The sequence below is a fragment of the Argopecten irradians genome, chromosome 7 (assembly GCF_041381155.1).
Source record: "Argopecten irradians isolate NY chromosome 7, Ai_NY, whole genome shotgun sequence".
NCBI classification, from domain to species: Eukaryota; Metazoa; Mollusca; class Bivalvia; order Pectinida; family Pectinidae; genus Argopecten; species Argopecten irradians.
This window is the reverse complement of record NC_091140.1, coordinates 45,724,594-45,750,359: the sequence shown is the minus strand read 5'-3', so window position 1 is coordinate 45,750,359 and position 25,766 is coordinate 45,724,594. Positions and strand designations below refer to the sequence as shown.

Genomic DNA, 25,766 nt, shown 5'->3' with positions numbered 1-25,766 from the left:
CTAAGGTCACTACCAAATTTCAGTTAGCTACATTAAAATGAAGCCAAAAGAGGTCTTCCGCAAAAACGTTGTGTGTCGTTTGTTTCATATATTTGACATTTTTGCTCCCACTAACCTAGAAATATACATGAGCGGCTATGTAATATGAAATCAATTAAACGAGTTCAATAATTTGATATGCCACGAGCCTTAAGCCTATATTACATAGTCACGAATGTAAGATTCTTTTTATCGCATAACTTTTATTAATAGAAGTATAAGTGAAACTTTTTATTTCGTCTCTATATAAAACAGCAGAAATCAGGCTCGGATGTGACGATTCTATCTACAGAGACAATCATGCGACTTCATAATATGACGTGATATCAATATATGACGTCATAATGGTGTTATTACACATGTGTCTTATGATATTTATAAGAATGTCGTATGACATGGCTGGAAGGGTCAATTACGTGATAAAGCAATATCAATTAGGTTTTATCGATAAATCATCGAATATCAAGTGTAATTTAAACTGTAAAAATAATCATATACTGTACGTGTACCTGAGTGTAGTTTCAACATTTTAGAAATACAACATAGATATAATTTAAACGATTGATGACATAAACATATGTCTTACATTGCAAATAAACCATCACATCTTATCAATGTTAATATTTACGTTGTATTGACGATGTTTATTTCTACCAATATTTTTTGTGTTACTGTCACATTTTGTTGTAGCTGAGCACATAAAGCTATTGTCACTGTGTGTTTTGTTTGCTAATCAAGGTACCGATAGGTTGTATGACCACTTCAGACATTAGATTGGTGATATGTTTACATAGTTATATATATACCTATATTATCTATCCAGTCATGACTTCCTCTTTAGCTTATCAAACTCAAAGTACGATTTACTTAATGTACCGAGCGAATATATAGGCTCTTAAATTAGTCTTAATTTTATATACGATTTTATGAAAGGTTGTGTTCAAGCTAATGTTAAAAATTCCATAAAAACTGCACATAGCCCATCTTTTTAAATTTTGTATATCAAAAAGACTGCTAGTTGTCACTCTAAAATAACACTGCCTTTCCTTTTTTTGTGATTTTAAAAAGGCCCCTTAGGGCCTTGAATACTCGTGTTCATTTTCATTAGAACTAGCTGCACAAAAAGTTTTTGGTGACTTGAAAATATCGAGTGCAGGTAGCTTTGGTTTGCTTTGGTTTATTGTCCTATTTACAGCCAGGGTCATGCAACAGAGCACATTTGTTTGTTAGTATACTTAGCTATACATTTCCAGTTTGAGAATCCAGAGTCCGATTTAAGTGAAAATTAGTGTATTATAAACAGTTTCGATGATAAATATAACGGCAACATCTTTGAAAATATTGGTTGCCATGGTGACAAAACGAAGGTCTCTTATTGACTGAATTTTAAACAATACTTGGTTTCCCTTTAATAAAATGGGGGACTCTGATTGGTTGAAATTCAAATATTAGTTGTTGTAATTCTTTTCTAATTTAAACATATTTCATTTAAAATCAATGTAATTCTGTTTCATAATAGGAACAGATAATCTTTTGAGTTTAAGTTGCTGAGTTTTTCCAATTATTATTTGATCTTTTATTTAAAAAAAACCAAACTGTTTGTTTCACCCACGAACATATCTCGGTAGGATTATCGCAAGAATAATGATGTTAGAGTATATATGTGAGTTTACAAGTTATATTACTAATTGTTGATTTATTTGGGCATCTATGGTCAATTTTTAATTTAAAGTCATCTAGGACAAATGTTGACTTTTTTAATCTCATTGGCTACATTTCAGCATTTGAAGTCAAACTAATTAGTCAATACCATAACATTAAGAATGAAGCCCTTTTCATTAATAAAAATAGTTTTTTTAATCAAAAATATTTTCAAAGAGTTGTCACAAAAGTAAAATGATACTACCAAAATGTTGAAGCTACGTATTGCTACTCAAGAGCTCTTGAATATGTTCATGCCTTGTCTAGTTCATATCGTTGGCCTAGGATATTGGGATATCTCACTTAAGCATACAGTCAACGCACATCAAACAGCATAGTAACTCAGTCACATTAAATTGAAAACAAAAACACCAATCGTAGCATTTCCTTCATTGGGAACCCTAGAGTAGAAACGACCTTTGTTATGGACTATGGTGTGTTTCGGCCTGGGACATAGAACCTTTTACAAAGGGAGGATTGATCAACCTATTGACCAAAAACCTAAACCCATCGGCCAAAAATCGAAACCCATAGGCCAAAAACCGAAACCCATAGGCCAAAAACCGAAACCCATAGGCCAAAACCGAAACCCATAGGCCAAAAACCGAAACTCATAGGCCAAAAACCGAAGCGACGTTCGAAAGAAAATTCTTTTTAATTTATATTATTTACAACCTGTATAATGCGATAGCCTGGTTTTACCGGCAAAATTTTCTGTTCCTAGTGACATCCGGTTTAGACTAGTTATAGTGTAAATGAATTCGTACATTTAAACATATTTTTTGTCTAAAGTAGTTTCAAAGTGAATCATAAGCATAATATCGCTGTGCTTTTCCCCACTCAAATTTCATCAGTTTGTGATAAAATGTTTGCAACGCAACACATTTACGGCATTGGTTTATACCCCTATGAAAAAAAATCCCAGTGACGTAATAACCGAAATAAAACCACGTATTCTACCCCCATCTGAGTGGAGATCAAATTTAAAACCAGGGGTATAAAAATCAATGCATTTTGATTGGATAATACCTGTAATAACAATATGACCATATCTCAATAAAAATGAAACTGCAGCATGATTAAACGGAGCACATGCATTGTACGAGAATCTCTACTTAGAGTGACACAGCTAAATTCTTTTTACACTTACGTTGTGAAGAACATTTAAAATTCAGTGTATATGCTAAACCCAAGTCACCCAATTATAATCCCACTGGCTAATGCGTAGAAGAATGGGCTTTGTGAAGTTCAACAATTACGATAATTTCTGTAACAATTAATATCGATTAATTACAATATTTTAATAAAGCATAAGTGGCAAACCAAGTAGTCATTTAAAGCGGCAAACCGAATTGTCATTAATTCACAGCTGATCCAAAATAAATCTAAGTGTAAATAAAATCTTTTAAAAGGGCGTTTTGTGTTTTATACCTTACATAACTTTGTCTTTAAGATATTTTAAATATATATGTAAGGTATTTTATATCTTTTATAAGACACGTGTAATGTTGCATTTCCTCTTGGTTTTTGTTTCCCCAACATCCTTATAACTCATTTTTATATACCATGTGTAAATGAAACGGTCTGATATGTAGTATATACTAAAGATAAAAAGTGAATGAAAATTTCACACCCCAACCCAAAAGGAAAAAAAGCATGGCTTGTAACCTGAAAGTATAGTATACATGTAATTGCACTAATTGGTTTGGTGTTAGATAACAATTTTCGGTGTAAGACATAACATGTCTTAGAAACTGTTTTAAAAATTTAGAACTACCTTGAGCATGAGGTATCGTACTATTGTGGTATCAAAGTAACGTATAATACTAAAATATAAAACTTTCCTTAGCGAACTTTGAGATCAAAGTAAATAATGTGCGAAAGTTTATCTTTGCGGATTATCATCTATGATACATGGAATTTTTATCATTGCAAAAGGGAAATTCAATACCAGTTCGCACCATAACGACAAATTATGATGACGAATTCAATTCATCATTTAAAATGCACGAAACAAAGAATTCCTTGTTGATAATTTTAAACAATTAAATACTTACCATGTTAAGATATTAAATGATCGTCTTGGCAGAGTCAAAGCATGAAATAAACCCCATGTCCCCAAATGATTGTTTTATATTAATGAAGAATGAAAAACCGAAGTCAAAATGAAGCGATCATAATAAATACCCTTTTTATACACTGGGTATCAGTTCACGACTCGAAATTAAGACTGACGGATTAGTTTAGTCGAAAATATGTTTGATGGAAGTTTTGATTAGATAAATGCAATAAAAAATTAACCAAATCAAGGCAATAAGATGTCCATATTTCATCTTTATTGGAACGTAATGGTCTTTGTTTGCTGCATATAACAAAACGAAACTGTTGATAAAAGTTAATAAAGGAGTGATCAGTGCATATTTATCATATTGAGCATTTGAGCAGTTTATCTATATGATGGTCCACCTGTGCAATAGGGATTCCCGGACCAAATATATCGAGCATACCTTATCAGATACTGTCACTAGTATAAACACGAGTACAGGCAATATGTCAATTTCTCTTTCAAAAATGAAAATGCATTGATTAAGTAATACAGTGCGTGTGAGTAATAATATGATCAATAGATCCGAAAGTGACACATGCAGTTTGTTAAAGGTACTTCCTGCTTGTAAATTATTTTTTATTGATCACGATAGTCCTAATCAAAAAATTAAAAACATACACTTATATCGATAGGGCGAAAAACTTAGGATGACTTTGTATAACCACTTGAATATGAATATTATGTAATAAAGAAATGACGAACGATAACAAGAGGTCCATAGGGTTTGTAATGCGAAATAATGTTCTGAATACATTCTGGGCCCCACTCATTCTGATCAAGGGGGTCAGAGAAAAAAATTATATTTATTCTGTTCCCTTTCCTCAGAGGATGTTTCTAGCCAAATTTGGTTACAATCCATGCAGAACTTTAAGACTACATAGTAGCGATTTTAAAGAATTTACCTTTGCTTCCCCTATTTAGCGCCGCCCTTCCTGCCCCCTGGGGTTCAGGCCCACACAAAAGTCTGTTCCACTTCCCCAGAGGATGTTTGTGGCAAAATTTGGTTACAATCCATGTAGAACTCTATGATTAGTAGCGATTTAGAGAATTAACCTCTATTTCACCGATCGGGTCCCGCCCCTCCTTCCCGCCCCTTCTACCCCCGGAGGATCAGATCCAAAATTTATACAAACCCTGTTGCCCTTCCCCAAAGGATATTTGTGGCCAAATCTGGTAATATTCCATGCAGAATCTATGACTACAAAGTAGTGATTTAAAGAATGTACCTATAATTCTCCTATTTGGCCCAACCCCCGTGGTCAGGCCCACACAAAAATTCTGTTCCCTTTTTCCCAGAGAATGTTTCTGGCCATTTGGTTACAATCCATGCAGAACTCTATGACAAGTAGTGATATAAGGATTTACCTCTATTTTTCCTATTGGGCCCTGTCCCTCCTACCCTCGGGGGGTGGGGGTGGGGGTGGGGGTTAGAGCCAAAACTTATACAAACTCTGTTTCCCTTCCCCCCCCAAGGATGTTTCTATAATATTAGATGTACTTCACAATTATTTTAAAACTAAAATGTCTCGAATATTACCGGATATAGATATTACCATCTACTATAACCTTTTCACATGAGAATACTAGTAGCCAGTTACCAATGAGCTGATTGCCAATAGGATTACAGTGTAATTTGGTTCTAGGTTGTTTGAATAGGGATGTTCAGCTTGTTGTACTCAGCCACAAAATCTGAATACCTGGGCCCGGCACCATAAAACTTTCTCTGACAAATATTTTACTCAAGCCTATGGAAAATCATATACTTGAGTAAAAAATCTGTCTGAGAATAGTTTTATGGTTCTGGGCCCAGACCATGATTGTAAAGTACAAATTAAAAGAATTAGAAACTTTAGTAAGACATCTGTTAAAATGGTCCTATACCTAATTTTATATCATGCAATATTACAGAACTTATTAGGACTTCATGAGTTATCGCTCTTTGTCTTCCTTTATCCAACTAGAGTCAGTAGCGATGTTAGTAGTACTACCTAGAATCTTATGTTTTGATATCGATATGTTTACTTTTCGTTTTCATGGTAGCTATAATACAAAAGGATTATCAAGAAATCAGAAACTATAATAATTTCACATTCATATTACGTTTTAATCAGCTCTCTAGCCAGTAACTCTATCGTAAGGAAATTATGTTGTCGTAACGCGAGTAAGTTTACCTTGCATCAATATAGTTATGGATGCCCACACAAGAGCGTCTGTGGCAATTCAAAACAATACATTAAACCGATAATGGTGTTAAGAATGGTTACATTACTACATGTTGTAGAGGGTACTTATGTTAATTTTGTTTCAAAAGAGCAAAATATGTAGAACGTTAAAATTGTACCTGCTTCTACCATTTTATAATAGTAAATGGCGACTAAATATGAAATATTATCTATTGTATTCTTCTCAACCTAACGTCTCGTTTTTAGCCTTGTGTTGAGATTGACCCTTGTGAGGAAATTTCCGGGTTCTGTCCCCTGACCAGGACACATCAGAATCTATGCAATTGGTAGTCTTTACTCCTGCTTAGCGCTCTTCTTTAAGAGTGAGACGACTGGTTTACTTTTTGTCAAAATAATGTGACCAGGCGGGGTGCTGTTTAGTGCCAGACGGCATGCTTCAGCAAGATTATAGCACTATAAACACAAGGAATAAACCGCAGCATCCCAAAACATAGCAGGAAATTGAAGAAAAGGATCGAGGCCTACATGAAATGACGTTTTACATGTTAATCAATAGGACCTAACCAACTAACGTATCTATGGTATTATGACCAGAACAATGCCGATAGCTATTTCTACAATGATGAACACTTGTGTCCCAATGTGTGCTAGTGATGTGAAGATAGCAATGTCATTCTGTGATCATCAAACTGCCTGGTGTCGGTACAAGGAAATTTCTTAAAGCTTTCTCTCAAGCTACCATTCCCCGACACATTTAATATATAAAATGTCCACTACCTTTCCAAAACAGCTTTGGATTTTTATAACGGGAATGTGAAACGTAGATGTATTTTGTAGAATTTGCAAAAATGATTAGTTTACCATTAAAGGGACAATTCAGTGAGGCTAATTCTGCTACATAACCAACATATAACAAGAAATATTGACAAATTTCACGATATTGTAAAATATTTTTATTGATACCGTTGACATTCCAAATCGTTGATCCATACGATTAAAGCAGGTACAACATGTACGCTTTGGGCTTTTCTGGCATATCACATTAACACCAAATTATCTAATTTCTATTAGAACTGGTTTGTTTCCGAAATATATGGAAATTTTAATGTACTCTTAGCTGAATTGTTCCTTGAATACTACATATACAGTAATTATCACCTTCTGAACAATGTAAAAATAAACATTTTCATCGGTCGTAATAGGCTTCCTTCCGTCGTCCTAATTACCGCGCATTATTACAGCGAAATAAATCTTCACTATTAACATAAATTGCGTTGGGAAAATTGAATTTGGTTGGTGTTGTAACCTTATCTTAGGCCACCAGCATCTAGATTTTTATGGTAATGTTGCTTTGAAAAACCATTGTTTTGTTTCGGAAAGGCAGTGGACATTTAAAAGACAAATACCTGTATGTTATAAATACATTGTGTTCTTAAAGTTAATTTACAAATGTATGATGCATAGACATATTGCAAAAACGGCAAACATGTATTATGAGTGGGGAAAAAATGAGGTTATTTTTTAGCTTGAAATTTGCTGAAGTGTGCCGAACAGAAACACAATAATACGCAAATACGTAGAATAATCCACGATCGACCAAACGTGTCATTTTATTCGCTTATATATTGTAGATAAGGTAGTGCTTAAATTCCATATTTAGTACATATATATGATTCTTCAAAACAAAAAGAATATAAATAGGATTTCATAGTCAAGCCTAAAAGTTTCGTAATAAAAATGGCATAACGTTTATAGACTTATCATGTGCTTTAAACAGAAATTAAAACAAGAGATCCCAGAGGGATCTTGGCGCCCACCATAGAATGATCTATGTCTGACAATGGAAAGAAGGATCTTTCCCTGCTTTTCAAACTTTTTCAAATATACAACATATGACATTTAAGACAAATCGCTTTATTGCTTTCTGAGAATCAGCGGTGAAATCCAAGATGGCGACAGGTTGGCCATCGTGTTGACCAATCAGTCCCAAAGGTACTATGCACAACTAAAGTCCAAGGGGAAACTACACATGGAATATGAGAGATATCCCTTCAGTAATTGCAGACAACTAGCAATAACTATCAAAATCCAAGATGGCTGCCTGGTGGCCATCTTGTTGACCGATCAATTCAAAAATGCAATATTCACAACTAGGGTCCTAGGGGAACATACACATCACATTTGAGAAACATCCCTTCAGTACTTTCTGAGAAATAGCGATAACAAACTTTAACTATCAAAATCCAAGACGGACGCCAGTCGGCCATCTTATTCACTGATCAGTCCCAAAATGCAATATGCACAACTCGGGCCCAAGGGGAACGTACATGTGAAATTCCCACCAGCACTTTCTGAGAAATAGTGGTAACAAACTTTAACTATCAAAATCCAAGATGGCCACCGGTCGGCTATCTTGTTGACCGATCGGTCCCAAAATGTAATATGCACAACTTGGGTCCTAGGGGAACCTACATATGAAATTTGAGAAAGATCCCTTCAGTACTTTCTGAGAAATAGCGGTAACAAACTTTAACTATCAAAATCCAAGATGGCCGCAGGTCGGCCATCTTGTTTAGCGATCAGTCCCAAAATGCAATATGCACAACTAGGGTCCTAGTGGAACCTACATATGAAATTTGAGAAAGATTCCTTCAGTACTTTCTGAGAAATAGCGGTAACAAACTTTAACTATCAAAATCCAAGATGGCCGCAGGTCGGCCATCTTGTTGAGCGATCAGTCCCAAAATGCAATATGCACAACTAGGGTCCTAGGGGAACCTACATATGAAATTTGAGAAAGATCCCTTCAGTACTTTCTGAGAAATAGCGGTAACAAACTTTAACTATCAAAATCCAAGATGGCCGCAGGTCGGCCATCTTGTTTAGCGATCAGTCCCAAAATGCAATATGCACAACTAGGGTCCTAGTGGAACCTACATATGAAATTTGAGAAAGATTCCTTCAGTACTTTCTGAGAAATAGCGGTAACAAACTTTAACTATCAAAATCCAAGATGGCCGCAGGTCGGCCATCTTGTTGAGCGATCAGTCCCAAAATGCAATATGCACAACTAGGGTCCTAGGGGAACCTACATATGAAATTTGAGAAAGATCCCTTCTGTACTTTCTGAGAAATAGCGGTAACAAACTTTAACTATCAAAATCCAAGATGGCCGACCGGCGGCCATCTTGTTGAGCGATCGGTCCCAAAATGCAATATGCACAACTAGGGTCCTAGGGGAACCTACATATGAAATTTGAGAAAGATCCCTTCAGTACTTTCTGAGAAATAGCGGCAACAAGAATTGTTAACGGACGGACGGAAGGACGGACGGACCACGGACCACGGACCACGGACGAAAGGCGATTTGAATAGCCCACCATCTGATGATAGCCCACTAAAAATAATAATAAGCACGTATAACTAAGATATAGCTTGATTACTATTATTCTAACGAGTTTTCTATCATTGCCAAATTTCACCAGGGTTGCGTTTATAATTAGCACATACATAATATTTGCACTAACACCTTGTTATGTGTGTGGTCTTGGGATTATAATCATTATGCATAAAGAGGTAGAATCACCAGAATATGATAACTGCTTTAATAATATATATAGTACACAATAGTACACAATATAATGTGTTCCATTGTTTTAAATGGTTGGTTGATAACAATGTTAAAACTTAACGTCCTCATAACAGATAGGGTCAGTTGAGAACGGTCTCCCCGTGTGCAATGGTTTGGAAAGCTGTTGTTTATTTGCAAGTCCCTTTTGGAGGTAGGCTTGGGGGGAATCCTTAAATACGTAAAATCACAAGATTATGGCAACCTCTTATATAAATACTAGGAAGCAATATAAACACTAATTAAAACAAAATTAACAAACAACACTTAAGAGTAATAGATAAGCATGAGTTCATGTCCAAAACAAATAAGTAAATGCTGCAGACTTATAGCTCTTTCTACACATCATAGTTTGGTAATATTGTACAATCTGCTGTATTTGGGGATCAAAAATTCCGCAATTTAGATATGAAAAAAAATGATACATACCTAAACCGCAACGGGTTTTGATTTTTTTTTAAGTGGAATGCAAAACGAGAATTTTGTACAATTGCAAAAGTTATTAGGCAAGCTTAATTATTACTACATGTTGAAATAGATTACACAGGGATTCTTGCATTTGTTTGGAGTTGTAACTTCATCATCGGCCACCGATATATTTTTCTTATGTTATATTTGTTTTAAATATTAACGAACAAAAAATGTAGAGAATATAATTTTTCATCTGTTACAATGTACTTTTTATTTCCCCGACCAACCGAATGTCCTGTAGAATCGCGAAAATTCGTCCTCGCGAATATATTACCGATTATACGGTCTAACACGAATGTGCAGCAAACACACAAATGTGCGGTGATTTTCTTCGTGTGACTAAGTGTCTGTACTGCTTCAATCCTAGTGTTTTTGTAGAAATTATAAAGTTTTTTTTCCATATATATATGCTACATTCTTTATACCAGAACAAATGAATTCTGTGGTTTAAGTAAGTAGATATAAGCAAACGAAAGCGCGTACAGAAAGACACAAGAATGAGGAAAGAAAGCGATAGGGTCTGTTAAAGAGAAATAATGATTTAAATGTACAAGAAATCGCACTAAATATCATAAAATAATAAGAATTGTAATTACAGTCTAAAATGAAATGTTTGTTGTTTTCATGGTTGTTGTGAGACCACGAATATTACGAGAATTCCACGGAAAAGGATGTTTCGCCTGCACAGCATCACAAAAAATAGTTATTTACAGTTGAAGATATTGTTAATAATAAGGTGAAGTTTTCAAGTCCCGTAACTCTTGCAAATATTGATGGATTTTGACCAGTATCGAACCAATTTAAGATCTTATTGATACAAAGCAATATATGCCAAATTTGGTTGAAATCGGACAATAAATACTTAAGTCATCGCACGGAAACAGTTTCCCGGACGCCGCCGAAACCGACACCCACGCCGCTGCCTTGCGTTAACGTTGCTGGCGACAAAAAAATAATAATAATAAAAAAAAAAAAAAACAACCCCAAAAAAAACCCAACGAAGTTTGTGTTTATGGTATTGACAGTCTTGCTCTATCGACTAACCACGAAAGACACACGAATATTTCATGTTTATACCGTATATATGGAATCTCCTGATCGCAAAAATCCGTATAAAATATAATCAGATTGAATCCATGAATGAAATGATATTGATTGATCTACTTTAACGTATATTTTCGAAATCCACCAATATTAGTCGTTCATCCGAAAAAAACCCCCATTAGAAACTGGCATAATACTATTTTAGCCTTTAACTTTGTATTCTGGCCACTACATTGAGTAACTTGACTTAACTTCGGTTCGATCAGATGTGAATTGTTCAATGCATGTATGTAGTAGACATTATCGCAAATGTTGATACCACTGCTGGAAAAAGCAACACCTTAGCCTGGCTTTGCTCGAATATCATGGAATGTCTGACAATGACACAACATGTATGGTAGAATACACATATTTTTTATGATAATGCTATTTAGTAGCAACAAACATTCAGGAAGCAATGTCAGATAATGATTAATTCACTCCTGTAAATTCGTAATGAACTATTCCACTTTAGAAGTGGATGAGTTCGAACGTGCATTTCGGGGTGAACAAATATCATGGCAAACTGAACACAGATGGCATTTGTACCATATCAGATCAACATATTTGGAGATCTTTATCATATCGACAGTTACGTCAAATTTAACAATGAGAAATAAATAAACTATCTTTGGTATGCATGAAAGTATGATCCGAATATAATGCATATTTTCCTGTGATTTAAAACACACGTGTACTGGTATGTGGTGAATTTCTGTTCAACTTGTTCAAAGTCGTCAACTAAAAACGGGCTACGTATCATAAATATTTATGTCCGGACTGTTTAGTACAACAGTTTGAACATGTCTCATGGTATAAATTCTGTCTGTAATGTGTTCATGCCAAATAAAACCATTAATAAGCGGAACTGAGAGCAAAAACGTCCCAATAAATAATTGTGATTGTCAACTCAGGTTTGTATGGCAGTCGTTCATTATTTGATGTCATGATACAGATCGTTTCTATACTTCAGCATGTCCTTGACTTCTTTGGAATGCAGAAGGTCATCCATAGAAACCAGTTTTCTTTCCTTGAGTATATCACTTTTCGTTCTTTTGGTGACAGCGGTATGAATCTGCATGGCTAGTTTCAGAGACTCGGTCATTGAATCGGTAACCGGATGTAGACGTGAAGTCCACAACGAGGCCGGTCCGTTGTCATCTCCTTCACCTTTGCTATTCGCACCAGTTGGCAAGATGTCATCAACGCTTACACAGCAATTTTGGCAGAAAACGTCCACAGTAGCGCCTAGAAGTGGCAGCTGACCGGCTTTATCCCTAGGAACATTCTTCTTGAGATCATCATCAATCTTAAAGAGAACAGTTACATAGTTTGTCGAATTGCCTTGTTTCGTGGAAACAGTGTGAAGAAAGACATTTTGGGGAATCTTAAGAGGAAGTTTAGAGTGTGCTTCTTCTCCGTTGGATTTCTCTTCGGTTTCTGACTTAAGATAACAACAATTGCTAACTATGGTATTTTGACCTATATGTACAGGAACCTCGAACCGACAGTATTCCACAATCGAATTTTCCGGAACAAATGATTTTTGTGGCAGCATGCAATGCATCACACTGCCTGGACTCACATCAGAGAGCTTCATCTTTTTCTTGGTTACCGGTTCATCTTCTTCATCGTCGTCTTCGGTCCATCTGTTAAAAACGTCCTTACCGATACTCATTTCTTGTTGAAATTTTGAGTCGAAACAATAATGATGGATATATTCCTTTGTGGTACCGATATGGATGAATTTTGAGGAATTTAGCAGAAGCAACTGGATGTTTGAGTCTTTCAGTAAGTGGAAAACTTTCTCGCGAGTTGGAATCAAACTCGGTGTGGGTGTCGTTACATTAGGTGTATGTTTGGTGTAGTCAATAGTTGCTTTAGGTCCTAAGGCCTGTAAGAAATCCCCATATGCATCGATTTCGCAAGTAATTGGACTATTTGTTTTGAGGAATTTCAGAAATTTAGCTGCAACATCCATACCGAAGAAAAAGGCACTATCGGTGTACGCTGCAGATCCTTTAATAGAAATTCCATCCGGGAATTTCAATTCTTTACCGTCCAAAATAGCTCCATGCTTCTCCATCGATCGAATTGATGGCTTCTGAAGGACTTGGACACAGTCAGATTGCTGTATATGTAAGGAAGTATCGACGTCGTCAAGAGACTTGACAACGTACACGCCGTGTTTTGTCCCGACAGTTAAAGTAGATGGATGAGCCAGCGCTGTGAATCCCGACTTTGCGAACTCCCATTTGCCCTCAGTACCTTCCTTACCCAGATTATACACCAAGAAATCATCCGCACAACAGACGAACACTCCCGGAGGCATCCTGGGTATTAAAGGGAGATAAGTCGCAAGTTTAACATCTAACATTTGGTAAAATACATTGCCGCTAGGGACGGGAGCGGATATTTTACCTAGGATACTAGTACTTGGCATTCTTTTACTCTGCCCGCCAGCATGGATAAGAATTACACGTTTGTCATATAAAGCTTCTTTGTACTCTTTCTCAAGGAACTGAAGACCAGTGAAGGTCGACCCACCATTTCCTGAAATGTGTATACATGCAATCGATCAGATATATATATATATATGTATAATTATATCTTGTAAATGAAAAATACATTTTTTGCATCATAATCTTTTGTCAGAAAGCTTATTAGACTAAGTTTGATTTACCATTTTTCAAACCTCAGCCATTAAATGACCGAAAGCTTACCTAAGTGTAGCAATAGGGGATATGACACCACATATATTTTATGACACCACATATATTTGACAGAAATTTTACTTACCTGGAACTTCGACACTACAAAATCTATTGAGCAGAAAGTATTAACAGAGATTTTACTTTACTTTGGTCCTGGAGGGTCGGCCAACAGATGTATTGAACAGATAGTATTAAGTAGAGAGTGTGCCTAACTTTGGTCCTGGAGGGTCGGCCAACAGATGTATTGAACAGAAAGTATTAAGTAGAGAGTGTGCCTAACTTTGGTCCTGGAGGGTCGGCCAACAGATGTATTGAACAGAGAGTATTAACAGAGAGTTTCCCTTACTTTGGTCCTGGAGGGTCGGCCAACAGATGTATTGAACAGAAAGTATTAAGTGAAGAGTGTGCCTAACTTTGGTCCTGGAGGGTCTGCCAATTGATTTATTGAACAGAGAGTATTAAGTAGAGAGTGTGCCTAACTTTGGTCCTGGAGGGTCGGCCAACAGATGTATTGAACAGAAAGTATTAAGTGAAGAGTGTGCCTAACTTTGGTCCTGGAGGGTCGGCCAACAGATGTATTGAACAGAAAGTATTAACAGAGAGTGTGCCTAACTTTGGTCCTGGAGGGTCGGCCAACACATGTATTGAACAGAAAGTATTAAGTGAAGAGTGTGCCTAACTTTGGTCCTAGAGGGTCTGCCAATTGATTTATTGAACAGAGAGTATTAAGTAGAGAGTGTGCCTAACTTTGGTCCTGGAGGGTCGGCCAACAGATGTATTGAACAGAGAGTATTAACAGAGAGTTTCCCTTACTTTGGTCCTGGAGGGTCGGCCAACAGATGTATTGAACAGAAAGTATTAAGTGAAGAGTGTGCCTAACTTTGGTCCTGGAGGGTCGGCCAACAGATGTATTGAACAGAGAGTATTAACAGAGAGTTTCCCTTACTTTGGTCCTGGAGGGTCGGCCAACAGATGTATGTATTGAACACATGTATTGAACAGAAAGTATTAAGTGAAGAGTGTGCCTAACTTTGGTCCTGGAGGGTCGGCCAATTGATTTATTGAACAGAGAGTATTAAGTAGAAAGTGTGCCTAACTTTGGTCCTGGAGGGTCGGCCAACACATGTATTGAACAGAGAGTATTAACAGAGAGTTTCCCTTACTTTGGTCCTGGAGGGTCGGCCAACAGATGTATTGAACAGAAAGTATTAAGTGAAGAGTGTGCCTAACTTTGGTCCTGGAGGGTCGGCCAACAGATGTATTGAACAGATAGAATTAAGTAGAGAGTGTGCCTAACTTTGGTCCTGGAGGGTCGGCCAACACATGTATTGAACAGATAGTATTAAATAGAGAGTGTGCCTAACTTTGGTCCTGGAGGGTCGGCCAACAGATGTATTGAACAGAAAGTATTAAGTAGAGAGTGTGCCTAACTTTGGTCCTGGAGGGTCGGCCAACAGATGTATTGAACAGATAGTATTAAGTAGAGAGTGTGCCTAACTTTGTTCCTGGAGGGTCGGCCAACAGATGTATTGAACAGAAAGTATTAAGTAGAGAGTGTGCCTAACTTTGGTCCTGGAGGGTCGGCCAACACATGTATTGAACAGATAGTATTAAATAGAGAGTGTGCCTAACTTTGGTCCTGGAGGGTCGGCCAACACATGTATTGAACAGATAGTATTAAATAGAGAGTGTGCCTAACTTTGGTCCTGGAGGGTCGGCCAACAGATGTATTGAACAGAAAGTATTAAGTAGAGAGTGTGCCTAACTTTGGTCCTGGAGGGTCGGCCAACAGATGTATTGAACAGATAGTATTAAGTAGAGAGTGTGCCTAACTTTGGTCCTGGAGGGTCGGCCAACAGATGTATTGAACAGAAAGTATTAACAGAGAGTTTCCCTAACTTTGTTCCTGGAGGGTCGGCCAACAGATGTATTGAACAGATAGAATTAAGTAGAGAGTGTGCCTAACTTTGGTCCTGGAGGGTCGGCCAACAGATGTATTGAACAGATAGTATTAAATAGAGAGTGTGCCTAACTTTGGTCCTGGAGGGTCGGCCAACAGATGTATTGAACAGAAAGTATTAACAGAGAGTTTCCCTAACTTTGGTCCTGGAGGGTCGGCCAACAGATGTATTGAACAGAAAGTATATTAACAGAGAGTTTTGCCTAACTTTGGTCCTGGAGGGTCGGCCAACAGATGTATTGAACAGATAGTATTAAGTAGAGAGTGTGCCTAACTTTGGTCCTGGAGGGTCGGCCAACAGATGTATTGAACAGATAGTATTAAGTAGAGAGTGTGCCTAACTTTGGTCCTGGAGGGTCGGCCAACACATGTATTGAACAGAATAAGTATTAAGTAGAGAGAGTTTCCCTAACTTTGGTCCTGGAGGGTCGGCCAACAGATGTATTGAACAGATAGTATTAAGTAGAGAGTGTGCCTAACTTTGGTCCTGGAGGGTCGGCCAACACATGTATTGAACAGATAGAATTAAGTAGAGAGTGTGCCTAACTTTGGTCCTGGAGGGTCGGCCAACAGATGTATTGAACAGAAAGTATTAAGTAGAGAGTTTCCCTAACTTTGGTCCTGGAGGGTCGGCCAACAGATGTATTGAACAGATAGTATTAAGTAGAGAGTGTGCCTAACTTTGGTCCTGGAGGGTCGGCCAACAGATGTATTGAACAGATAGTATTAAGTAGAGAGTGTGCCTAACTTTGGTCCTGGAGGGTCGGCCAACAGATGTATTGAACAGATAGTATTAAATAGAGAGTGTGCCTAACTTTGGTCCTGGAGGGTCGGCCAACAGATGTATTGAACAGAAAGTATTAACAGAGAGTTTACCTAACTTTGTTCCTGGAGGGTCGGCCAACAGATGTATTGAACAGATAGAATTAAGTAGAGAGTGTGCCTAACTTTGGTCCTGGAGGGTCGGCCAACACATGTATTGAACAGAAGTATTAATAGAGAGTGTGCCTAATTGGTCCTGGAGGTCGGCCAACAATGTATTGAACAGATAGTATTAAAAGAGGTGTGCCTAACTTTGGTCCTGGAGGGTCGGCCAACAGATGTATTGAACAGATAGTATTAAGTAGAGAGTGTGCCTAACTTTGGTCCTGGAGGGTCGGCCAACAGATGTATTGAACAGAAAGTATTAACAGACAGTTTACCTAACTTTGGTCCTGGAGGGTCGGCCAACAGATGTATTGAACAGATAGTATTAAGTAGAGAGTGTGCCTAACTTTGGTCCTGGAGGGTCGGCCAACAGATGTATTGAACAGATAGTATTAAATAGAGAGTGTGCCTAACTTTGGTCCTGGAGGGTCGGCCAACAGATGTATTGAACAGAAAGTATTAAATAGAGAGTGTGCCTAACTTTGTTCCTGGAGGGTCGGCCAACACATGTATTTGACAAAAAGTATTAAGTAGAGAGTGTGCCTAACTTTGGTCCTGGAGGGTCTGCCAATTGATGTATTGAACAGAAAGTATTAAGTAGAGAGTTTCCCTAACTTTGGTCCTGGAGGGTCGGCCAACACATGTATTGAACAGATAGTATTAAAAAGAGAGTGTGCCTAACTTTGGTCCTGGAGGGTAGCCAACAGATGTATTGAACAGATAGTATTAATAGAGAGTGTGCCTAACTTTGGTCCTGGAGGGTCGGCCAACAGATGTATTGAACAGATAGTATTAACAGAGAGTGTGCCTAACTTTGTTCCTGGAGGGTAGCCAACAGATGTATTGAACAGAAAGTATTAACAGAGAGTTTCCCTAACTTTGGTCCTGGAGGGTCGGCCAACAGATGTATTGAACAGATAGAATTAAGTAGAGAGTGTGCCTAACTTTGGTCCTGGAGGGTCTGCCAATTGATGTATTGAACAGAAAGTATTAACAGAGAGTGTGCCTAACTTTGGTCCTGGAGGGTCGGCCAACAGATGTATTGAACAGATAGTAATTAAGTGAAGAGTGTGCCTAACTTTGGTCCTGGAGGGTCGGCCACAGCCAATAGAATAATGTATTGAACAGATAGAATTAAAGTAGAGAGTGTGCCTAACTTTGGTCCTGGAGGGTCGGCCAACAGATGTATTGAACAGAAAGTATTAACAGAGAGTTTCCCTAACTTTGGTCCTGGAGGGTCGGCCAACAGATGTATTGAACAGAGAGTATTAAGTAGAGAGTGTGCCTAACTTTGGTCCTGGAGGGTCGGCCAACAGATGTATTGAACAGATAGTATTAAGTAGAGAGTGTGCCTAACTTTGGTCCTGGAGGGTCGGCCAACAGATGTATTGAACAGAAAGTATTAAGTAGAGAGTGTGCCTAACTTTGGTCCTGGAGGGTCGGCCAACAGATGTATTGAACAGAAAGTATTAAGTAGAGAGTGTGCCTAACTTTGGTCCTGGAGGGTCGGCCAACAGATGTATTGAACAGAGAGTATTAAGTAGAGAGTGTGCCTAACTTTGGTCCTGGAGGGTCGGCCAACACATGTATTGAACAGATAGTATTAAATAGAGAGTGTGCCTAACTTTGGTCCTGGAGGGTCGGCCAACAGATGTATTGAACAGAAAGTATTAAGTAGAGAGTTTCCCTAACTTTGGTCCTGGAGGGTCGGCCAACACATGTATTGAACAGATAGTATTAAAAAGAGAGTGTGCCTAACTTTGGTCCTGGAGGGTCGGCCAACAGATGTATTGAACAGAAAGTATTAACAGAGAGTTTCCCTAACTTTGGTCCTGGAGGAGCGGCCAACAGATGTATTGAACAGATAGTATTAAGTAGAGAGTGTGCCTAACTTTGGTCCTGGAGGGTCTGCCAATTGATGTATTGAACAGAAAGTATTAAGTAGAGAGTGTGCCTAACTTTGGTCCTGGAGGGTCGGCCAACAGATGGATTCAACAGATAGAATTAAGTGAAGAGTGTGCCTAACTTTGGTCCTGGAGGGTCGGCCAACACATGTATTGAACAGATAGCATTAAATAGAGAGTGTGCCTAACTTTGGTCCTGGAGGGTCGGCCAACAGATGTATTGAACAGAAAGTATTAACAGAGAGTTTCCCTAACTTTGGTCCTGGATGGTCGGCCAACAGATGTATTGAACAGAGAGTATTAAGTAGAGAGTGTGCCTAACTTTGGTCCTGGAGGGTCGGCCAACAGATGTATTGAACAGAAAGTATTAAGTAGAGAGTGTGCCTAACTTTGGTCCTGGAGGGTCGGCCAACACATGTATTGAACAGAAAGTATTAACAGAGAGTTTCCCTAACTTTGGTCCTGGAGGGTCGGCCAACAGATGTATTGAACAGATAGAATTAAGTAGAGAGTGTGCCTAACTTTGGTCCTGGAGGGTCGGCCAACAGATGTATTGAACAGAAAGTATTAACAGAGAGTTTCCCTAACTTTGGTCCTGGAGGGTCGGCCAACAGATGTATTGAACAGATAGAATTAAGTAGAGAGTGTGCCTAACTTTGGTCCTGGAGGGTCGGCCAACACATGTATTGAACAGATAGTATTAAATAGAGAGTGTGCCTAACTTTGGTCCTGGAGGGTCGGCCAACAGATGTATTGAACAGAAAGTATTAACAGAGAGTTTCCCTAACTTTGGTCCTGGAGGAGCGGCCAACAGATGTATTGAACAGATAGTATTAAGTAGAGAGTGTGCCTAACTTTGGTCCTGGAGGGTCGGCCAACAGATGTATTGAACAGAAAGTATTAAGTAGAGAGTGTGCCTAACTTTGGTCCTGGAGGGTCGGCCAACAGATGTATTGAACAGATAGAATTAAGTAGAGATTGTGCCTAACTTTGGTCCTGGAGGGTCGGCCAACACATGTATTGAACAGATAGTATTAAAAAGAGAGTGTGCCTAACTTTGGTCCTGGAGGGTCGGCCAACAGATGTATTGAACAGAAAGTATTAAATAGAGAGTGTGCCTAACTTTGGTCCTGGAGGGTCGGCCAACAGATGTATTGAACAGATAGTATTAAGTAGAGAGTGTGCCTAACTTTGGTCCTGGAGGGTCGGCCAACACATGTATTGAACAGAAAGTATTAACAGAGAGTTTCCCTAACTTTGGTCCTGGAGGGTCGCGATAACAGATGTATTGAACAGAACAGTATTAACAAGTATAGAGAGTGTGCCTAACTTTGGTCCTGGAGGGTCGGCCAACAGATGTATTGAACAGAGAGTATTAAGTAGAGAGTGTGCCTAACTTTGGTCCTGGAGGGTCGGCCAACACATGTATTGAACAGATAGTATTAAATAGAGAGTGTGCCTAACTTTGGTCCTGGAGGGTCGGCCAACAGATGTATTGAACAGAAAGTATTAACAGAGAGTTTCCCTAACTTTGGTCCTGGAGGGTCGGCCAACAGATGTATTGAACAGAGAGTATTAAGTAGAGAGTGTGCCTAACTTTGGTCCTGGAGGGTCGGCCAACACATGTATTGAACAGATAGTATTAAATAGAGAGTGTGCCTAACTTTGGTCCTGGAGGGTCGGCCAACAGATGTATTGAACAGAAAGTATTAAGTGAAGAGTGTGCCTAACTTTGGTCCTGGAGGGTCGGCCAACAGATGTATTGAACAGAGAGTATTAACAGAGAGTTTACCTAACTTTGGTCCTGGAGGGTCGGCCAACAGATATATTGAACAAAAAGTATTAACAGATAGCTAACCTAACTTTGGTCCTGGAAGGTCGGCCATCACATGTATTAAAGAATTGATTTACCTAACTTTGGTCCTGGAGGGTCGGCAACCACATGTATTGGACAGAAAGTATTAGCAGATAGTATACCTAACTTTGGTCCTGGAAGGTCAGTTACCACATGTATAGGTCAGATGACTTACCTAATTTTGGTCCTGGAGGGTCGGCCATTACATGTATTGGACAAAAAGTATTAATAGAGAGCTTAAATAACTTTGGTCCTGGAGGGTCTGCAACCACATGTATAGAGCAGAAAGTATTAGCAGAGAGTTTACTTAAAGGATTTGTGCAGCCAAAATTTTTTTTTTTGATAATACGTCAGGTTATTGCTTTGGATGAATGAAAAATTAAGTCCCACCCAACGAATCGCCTAGCTTTTAGTACTATCGGTTGGTTTTGGTCGTGATTTACGGGTAGTGTCGACTACGGTTCAGAGATAATGAGCTAGGTGGTCACGTGGTCTTGTGATGTCAGAGTAGTCCGCGGCTACACAAGGTAAGCCTATTAATATACATGTATACAGCATATATACGTATACGTTAGTTCTACAATTTGAGTTTTTCGAGTAAATGGTTATTCTAGCTTTATGATGTAGATGTTTTCAGTTTCAAAACATTCCATTTACACCACTTCAAAAATTCAAACAAGCATACGGTATATCAAACTTTAGATTAGATAATCAGTCCAATTTGATAGCAATATCAAAATGATGTTCGCATCAGTCTGGACTGAGATTTAGATAGCATATGATGTAAATTTCAGTGTAATAAAAAAACAGTATAATGCAAAACTATCTTTTTACGAGTAAAATCCCAAAATTTAGCATGAATATATCTAGAATCCGTGTTTTTATTTCAAACTTCTGCTATAACGATGCAAACACGGCACAGTTTTTGAGTAAAAATAAAATGTGGACGGTTATCAGTTATGTGATATTGGAGTAACAGTACCGAAGTTATACCGAAAATAATATGTATATCTATATTGTTGCCTTTGAAACTTTATTCATAATGTTTACTAAAAAGCAGAAATGCATCAATGGTATTTCTGATATATGTTCCTAAATTAAAGTTCAAGTGTGGATTTAAATTCATTATTTCAAAATTATACTAAATCCTTAAAATAGTATATTCATTGTCGACCGTTTTGTATATCATACCGAGATTTAATAGTATAATATATGAACATTTATCGTAAAATCCAAAAAGTTACCACATAAAGTGTTCAAATGAAAATTGAAATTACTTGTATACAGGCATTATAAATAGATATAATATCTTGTACCTTTTTAAAAATATACTAAGTGTTATTTAAATAAGTATATTTAGTGTGATAATGTTGTAACCCTTCTTGTATGACTATACATGTACATTTAGATTCGAAACGGTGAAAATACATGCTTAGAATTTTTTTTAATACCTTAGAAATTACGGAAGATTGCTATATGCCACGATTCCGTAATTACAGTACTAGACTGGACTAATTTTTAAGGTTAAACCTTTAGTTGAAATAGTTCTTAGAACCATTTTTGTTTCTGAATAAGGCACCTTCCATTTTTGTTTTACCTGTGTACGACATATATATATGTGTATGTAATATATATTCCTAGGTATGATCAGGTATATTTTATTTCCATTTGCTTTTACATCTTCATTTTAAAAATGGAGGTGACAATAAAAAAACCTAGAGCATAGATGTACGGGGTTTCCATAATTCAAATCACAATCCAATTAACGGATGTCCTAACCTGATTGACAGTAAGACAATAGCAAATACCCGACATAGTCCAACGAATAGCAAATTGCCCGCGGCCAGGTAATTACAGGTGAGTTTGATGAATGGCGTTGTGTACAGGTAAACAACATCCTGGTCAAGGTATTACATAACCATCAAACCAAATGCATGGCTAATTATATATCTAAAATATCGGTGTATCTACTCGTATATCGATTGAAAATTGAAAGCGACCGCACGGTCTGAAAAAATAGTTTGTTTTGCTTAATATCTCAATTATTTGATCTTTTATAATATCAAAAGTAAATTCTTTCTACCACTTGTTGAAACGTTTTACGGTATTGCAATAAATGTATCTCGATTTATTCCGTTAGCAACACACAACACAATGTTTGTAATGATCAATCATCGGTGTGTACATATGTCAAGCATCATATCCTTGATACTTTAATCAAGGCTTTCTTAAATTGTTACATAAAATTTCATTTTACAGTCACAAACTTTGCAATTCACAATGTATCAAAGATACAGACTACAGGAAAATATTATCTAATTAAAGCTTATTCGTTGCTGAACTTCTCGACAAAAAATCTGAACTTTTGTTTCTGTGTGGATTTTCTTTCATAATTACACGAAGATACCTGCTATTAGAGCATAAATTAGAGTATTTGAAACATCGAATTTCACTCTTTTAGTTATATATATTCGAGGCAAAGTTATTATTGTACGATTAACTTCACTCAAAAGTTATCATAAAAAAATCTTTGATCTGCTTTTCCTGTGACCATCGATGTAAGTGATAGCACATCAGTTATAGTACAGCTATAAGCTACGGACTATTATGACGTCACACGGTTTAGAGCTAGAAAATATGCATAATCGGGTGGTCAGAAAATTTGACCTCGATAACGGCGGTTTACAGGTTACTCCGGTCGCGCGCGGCACGGAGAGGTTTCTACACGTGCTAATAAAGCCATTTCCAGCATAAACTGAAATTATCATTTTTTGACTGCACAAATCCTCTAACTTTGGTCCTGGAAGGTCGGCAACCACGTGTATTGTACAAAAAGTATTGAGTAGAGAACTTACCTAACTTTGGTCCTGGAGGGTCGGCCACCACAATATTGTACAAAAAGTATTGAGTAGAGAACTTACCTAACTTTGGTCCTGGAGGGTCGGCCACCACATGTATTGTACAAAAAGTATTGAGTAGAGAACTTACCTAACTTTGGTCCTGGAGGGTCGGCAACCACGTGTATTGTACAAAAAGTATTGAGTAGAGAACTTACCTAACTTTGGTCCTGGAGGATCGGCCACCACAATATTGTACAAAAAGTATTGAGTAGAGAACTTACCTAACTTTGGTCCTGGAGGGTCGGCAACCACGTGTATTGTACAAAAAGTATTGAGTAGAGAACTTACCTAACTTTGGTCCTGGAGGGTCGGCCACCACATATATTGTACAAAAAGTATTGAGTAGAGAACTTACCTAACTTTGGTCCTGGAGGGTCGGCCACCACGTGTATTGTACAAAAAGTATTGAGTAGAGAACTTACCTAACTTTGGTCCTGGAGGGTCGGCCACCACAATATTGTACAAAAAGTATTGAGTAGAGAACTTACCTAACTTTGGTCCTGGAGGGTCGGCAACCACGTGTATTGTACAAAAAGTATTGAGTAGAGAACTTACCTAACTTTGGTCCTGGAGGATCGGCCACCACAATATTGTACAAAAAGTATTGAGTAGAGAACTTACCTAACTTTGGTCCTGGAGGGTCGGCCACCACATATATTGTACAAAAAGTATTGAGTAGAGAACTTACCTAACTTTGGTCCTGGAGGGTCGGCCACCACGTGTATTGGACAATCAAGGGGGAGTTCTTTCCTAGATAGCTTGCTTTCTATGTGAGCAACAAAGGCATCTTTCTGATCATCGTCTCCAGCAGTGATAACCATGACATCCCAGAATTCCTTGCCATGATCTGCACGTGTCTTGCCTGTAATTTTTTAACCAAGAAATTAAGTAAAACCTTGTTATACGTTCATACAGGGTAGAAATGAATCAAATGTTGGCATTTTCTGACATGCTTTTCAACCAAGGTATCTTTCAAATGCCAATATAAAGCTTCCATGATTAATATTTGATTTTTGAGAATTTGATGAGGGTGAACCAGATATCAGTATGTAGCGTGGTAGTTGACACTTGAATTTTATCCTTAGGATTATGGCTTTGACTGAGATGACGTACAGTATGAGCTTGTTCTACACTTGAACCAGTCTGGGACTTTAAGTACAAGGCCGATGCCTGCAACTAGTAATTTTACAGCCGGACTAGTGTCAATTGTAATGAACTAGTCCGGTTGGCTCCCCATCCGATTAAAATCTGTAAATTTACACTACATTTACGAAAGCGGTGGTCAATTGTATTTTTCAACACATTTGTGTCCATTCTGTATGCGGTTATTTCTGTCCGGATGCATCATTTTGTGAGCATTTGCTTCCACAAATGCATTCAGACTGTAATTTAGGTCAAAAATTGTAAACTGGCCCTAACTGCTGTCACTGTTGCTTAAGCAGCTGTATATTTACTTTCCAAAGACTAGTAAAAATTTGGGGTTTACAAGGCCAAATGGCTAGCAGCAAAAAAAAAACCCAACAACATCACAGACTGTTGAACCAAGATCAAAGATAAGGTTTGACCTATTTTCCTTTTTTAAAAAAGTCCAGAAGGGCATGTTTCACTCACCTGGTTAACTAAACAAGAGGCCCATGGGCTTAACGGTCATCTGACTATTGGCACAATACAACATAGTCATTTAAATATTTTTGCCATTTTGACCCATGTGATCTTGAATGAAGATCAAGGTCATTTATTTTAAAACAAATATGGTAGCCCTTCATCCCAGCATGTCAAAGGCTCAATATCAGGTTTCTAGGGCTCTTAAATATTCACAAAAAAATATTTCAAGATTTTAGCCTATTTGACCCTGTCACCTTGAATGAAGGTCAAGGTCATTCATTTGAACAAACTAGATAGCTCTTCATAACAGCATGCTGCAGACCCAATATGAGTAACCTAGGCCTTTTGGTTCTTGAAAAGAAGTCATTTAAAGATTTTAGCCTATTTGACCCCTGTGACCTTGAATGAAGGTCAAGGTCATTCATTTTAACAAACTTGGTAGTCCTTTATCCCAGCATGTAGCAGGCTTAATATGAGAACCCTGAGCGTTTTGGTTCTTAAAAAGAAGCCATTTAGAGATTTTAGCCTATTCAACCCCTGTGACCTTGAATGAAGTTCAAGGTCATTTATTTGAACAAACTTGGTAGCCCTTCATCCCAGCATGCTACATGCCCAATATCACTACCCTGGGCCTTCTGCTTATTGAGAAGAAGTCGTTTAAAGATTTCAGCATCATTGACCCCTGTGAC

At 37.8% G+C, this 25,766-nt stretch overlaps 1 protein-coding gene across 1 annotated transcript in view; it reads right to left on the bottom strand.

Moving 5' to 3' along the window:
- Nucleotides 1-7,605: 7,605 nt before the first annotated feature.
- LOC138326692 (fucose-1-phosphate guanylyltransferase-like) overlaps nt 7,606-25,766 on the bottom strand; it is a 36,964-nt gene continuing 18,803 nt past the window's right edge. The window contains exons 2-3 of the mRNA XM_069272696.1: nt 24,161-24,334; nt 7,606-13,765 (exon numbers count right to left, since the gene is read on the bottom strand). Coding sequence (XP_069128797.1) covers nt 12,147-13,765; nt 24,161-24,334 — 1,793 coding nt within the window. The 3' untranslated portion in view covers nt 7,606-12,146. The remainder of the gene's footprint in view (nt 13,766-24,160; nt 24,335-25,766) is intronic.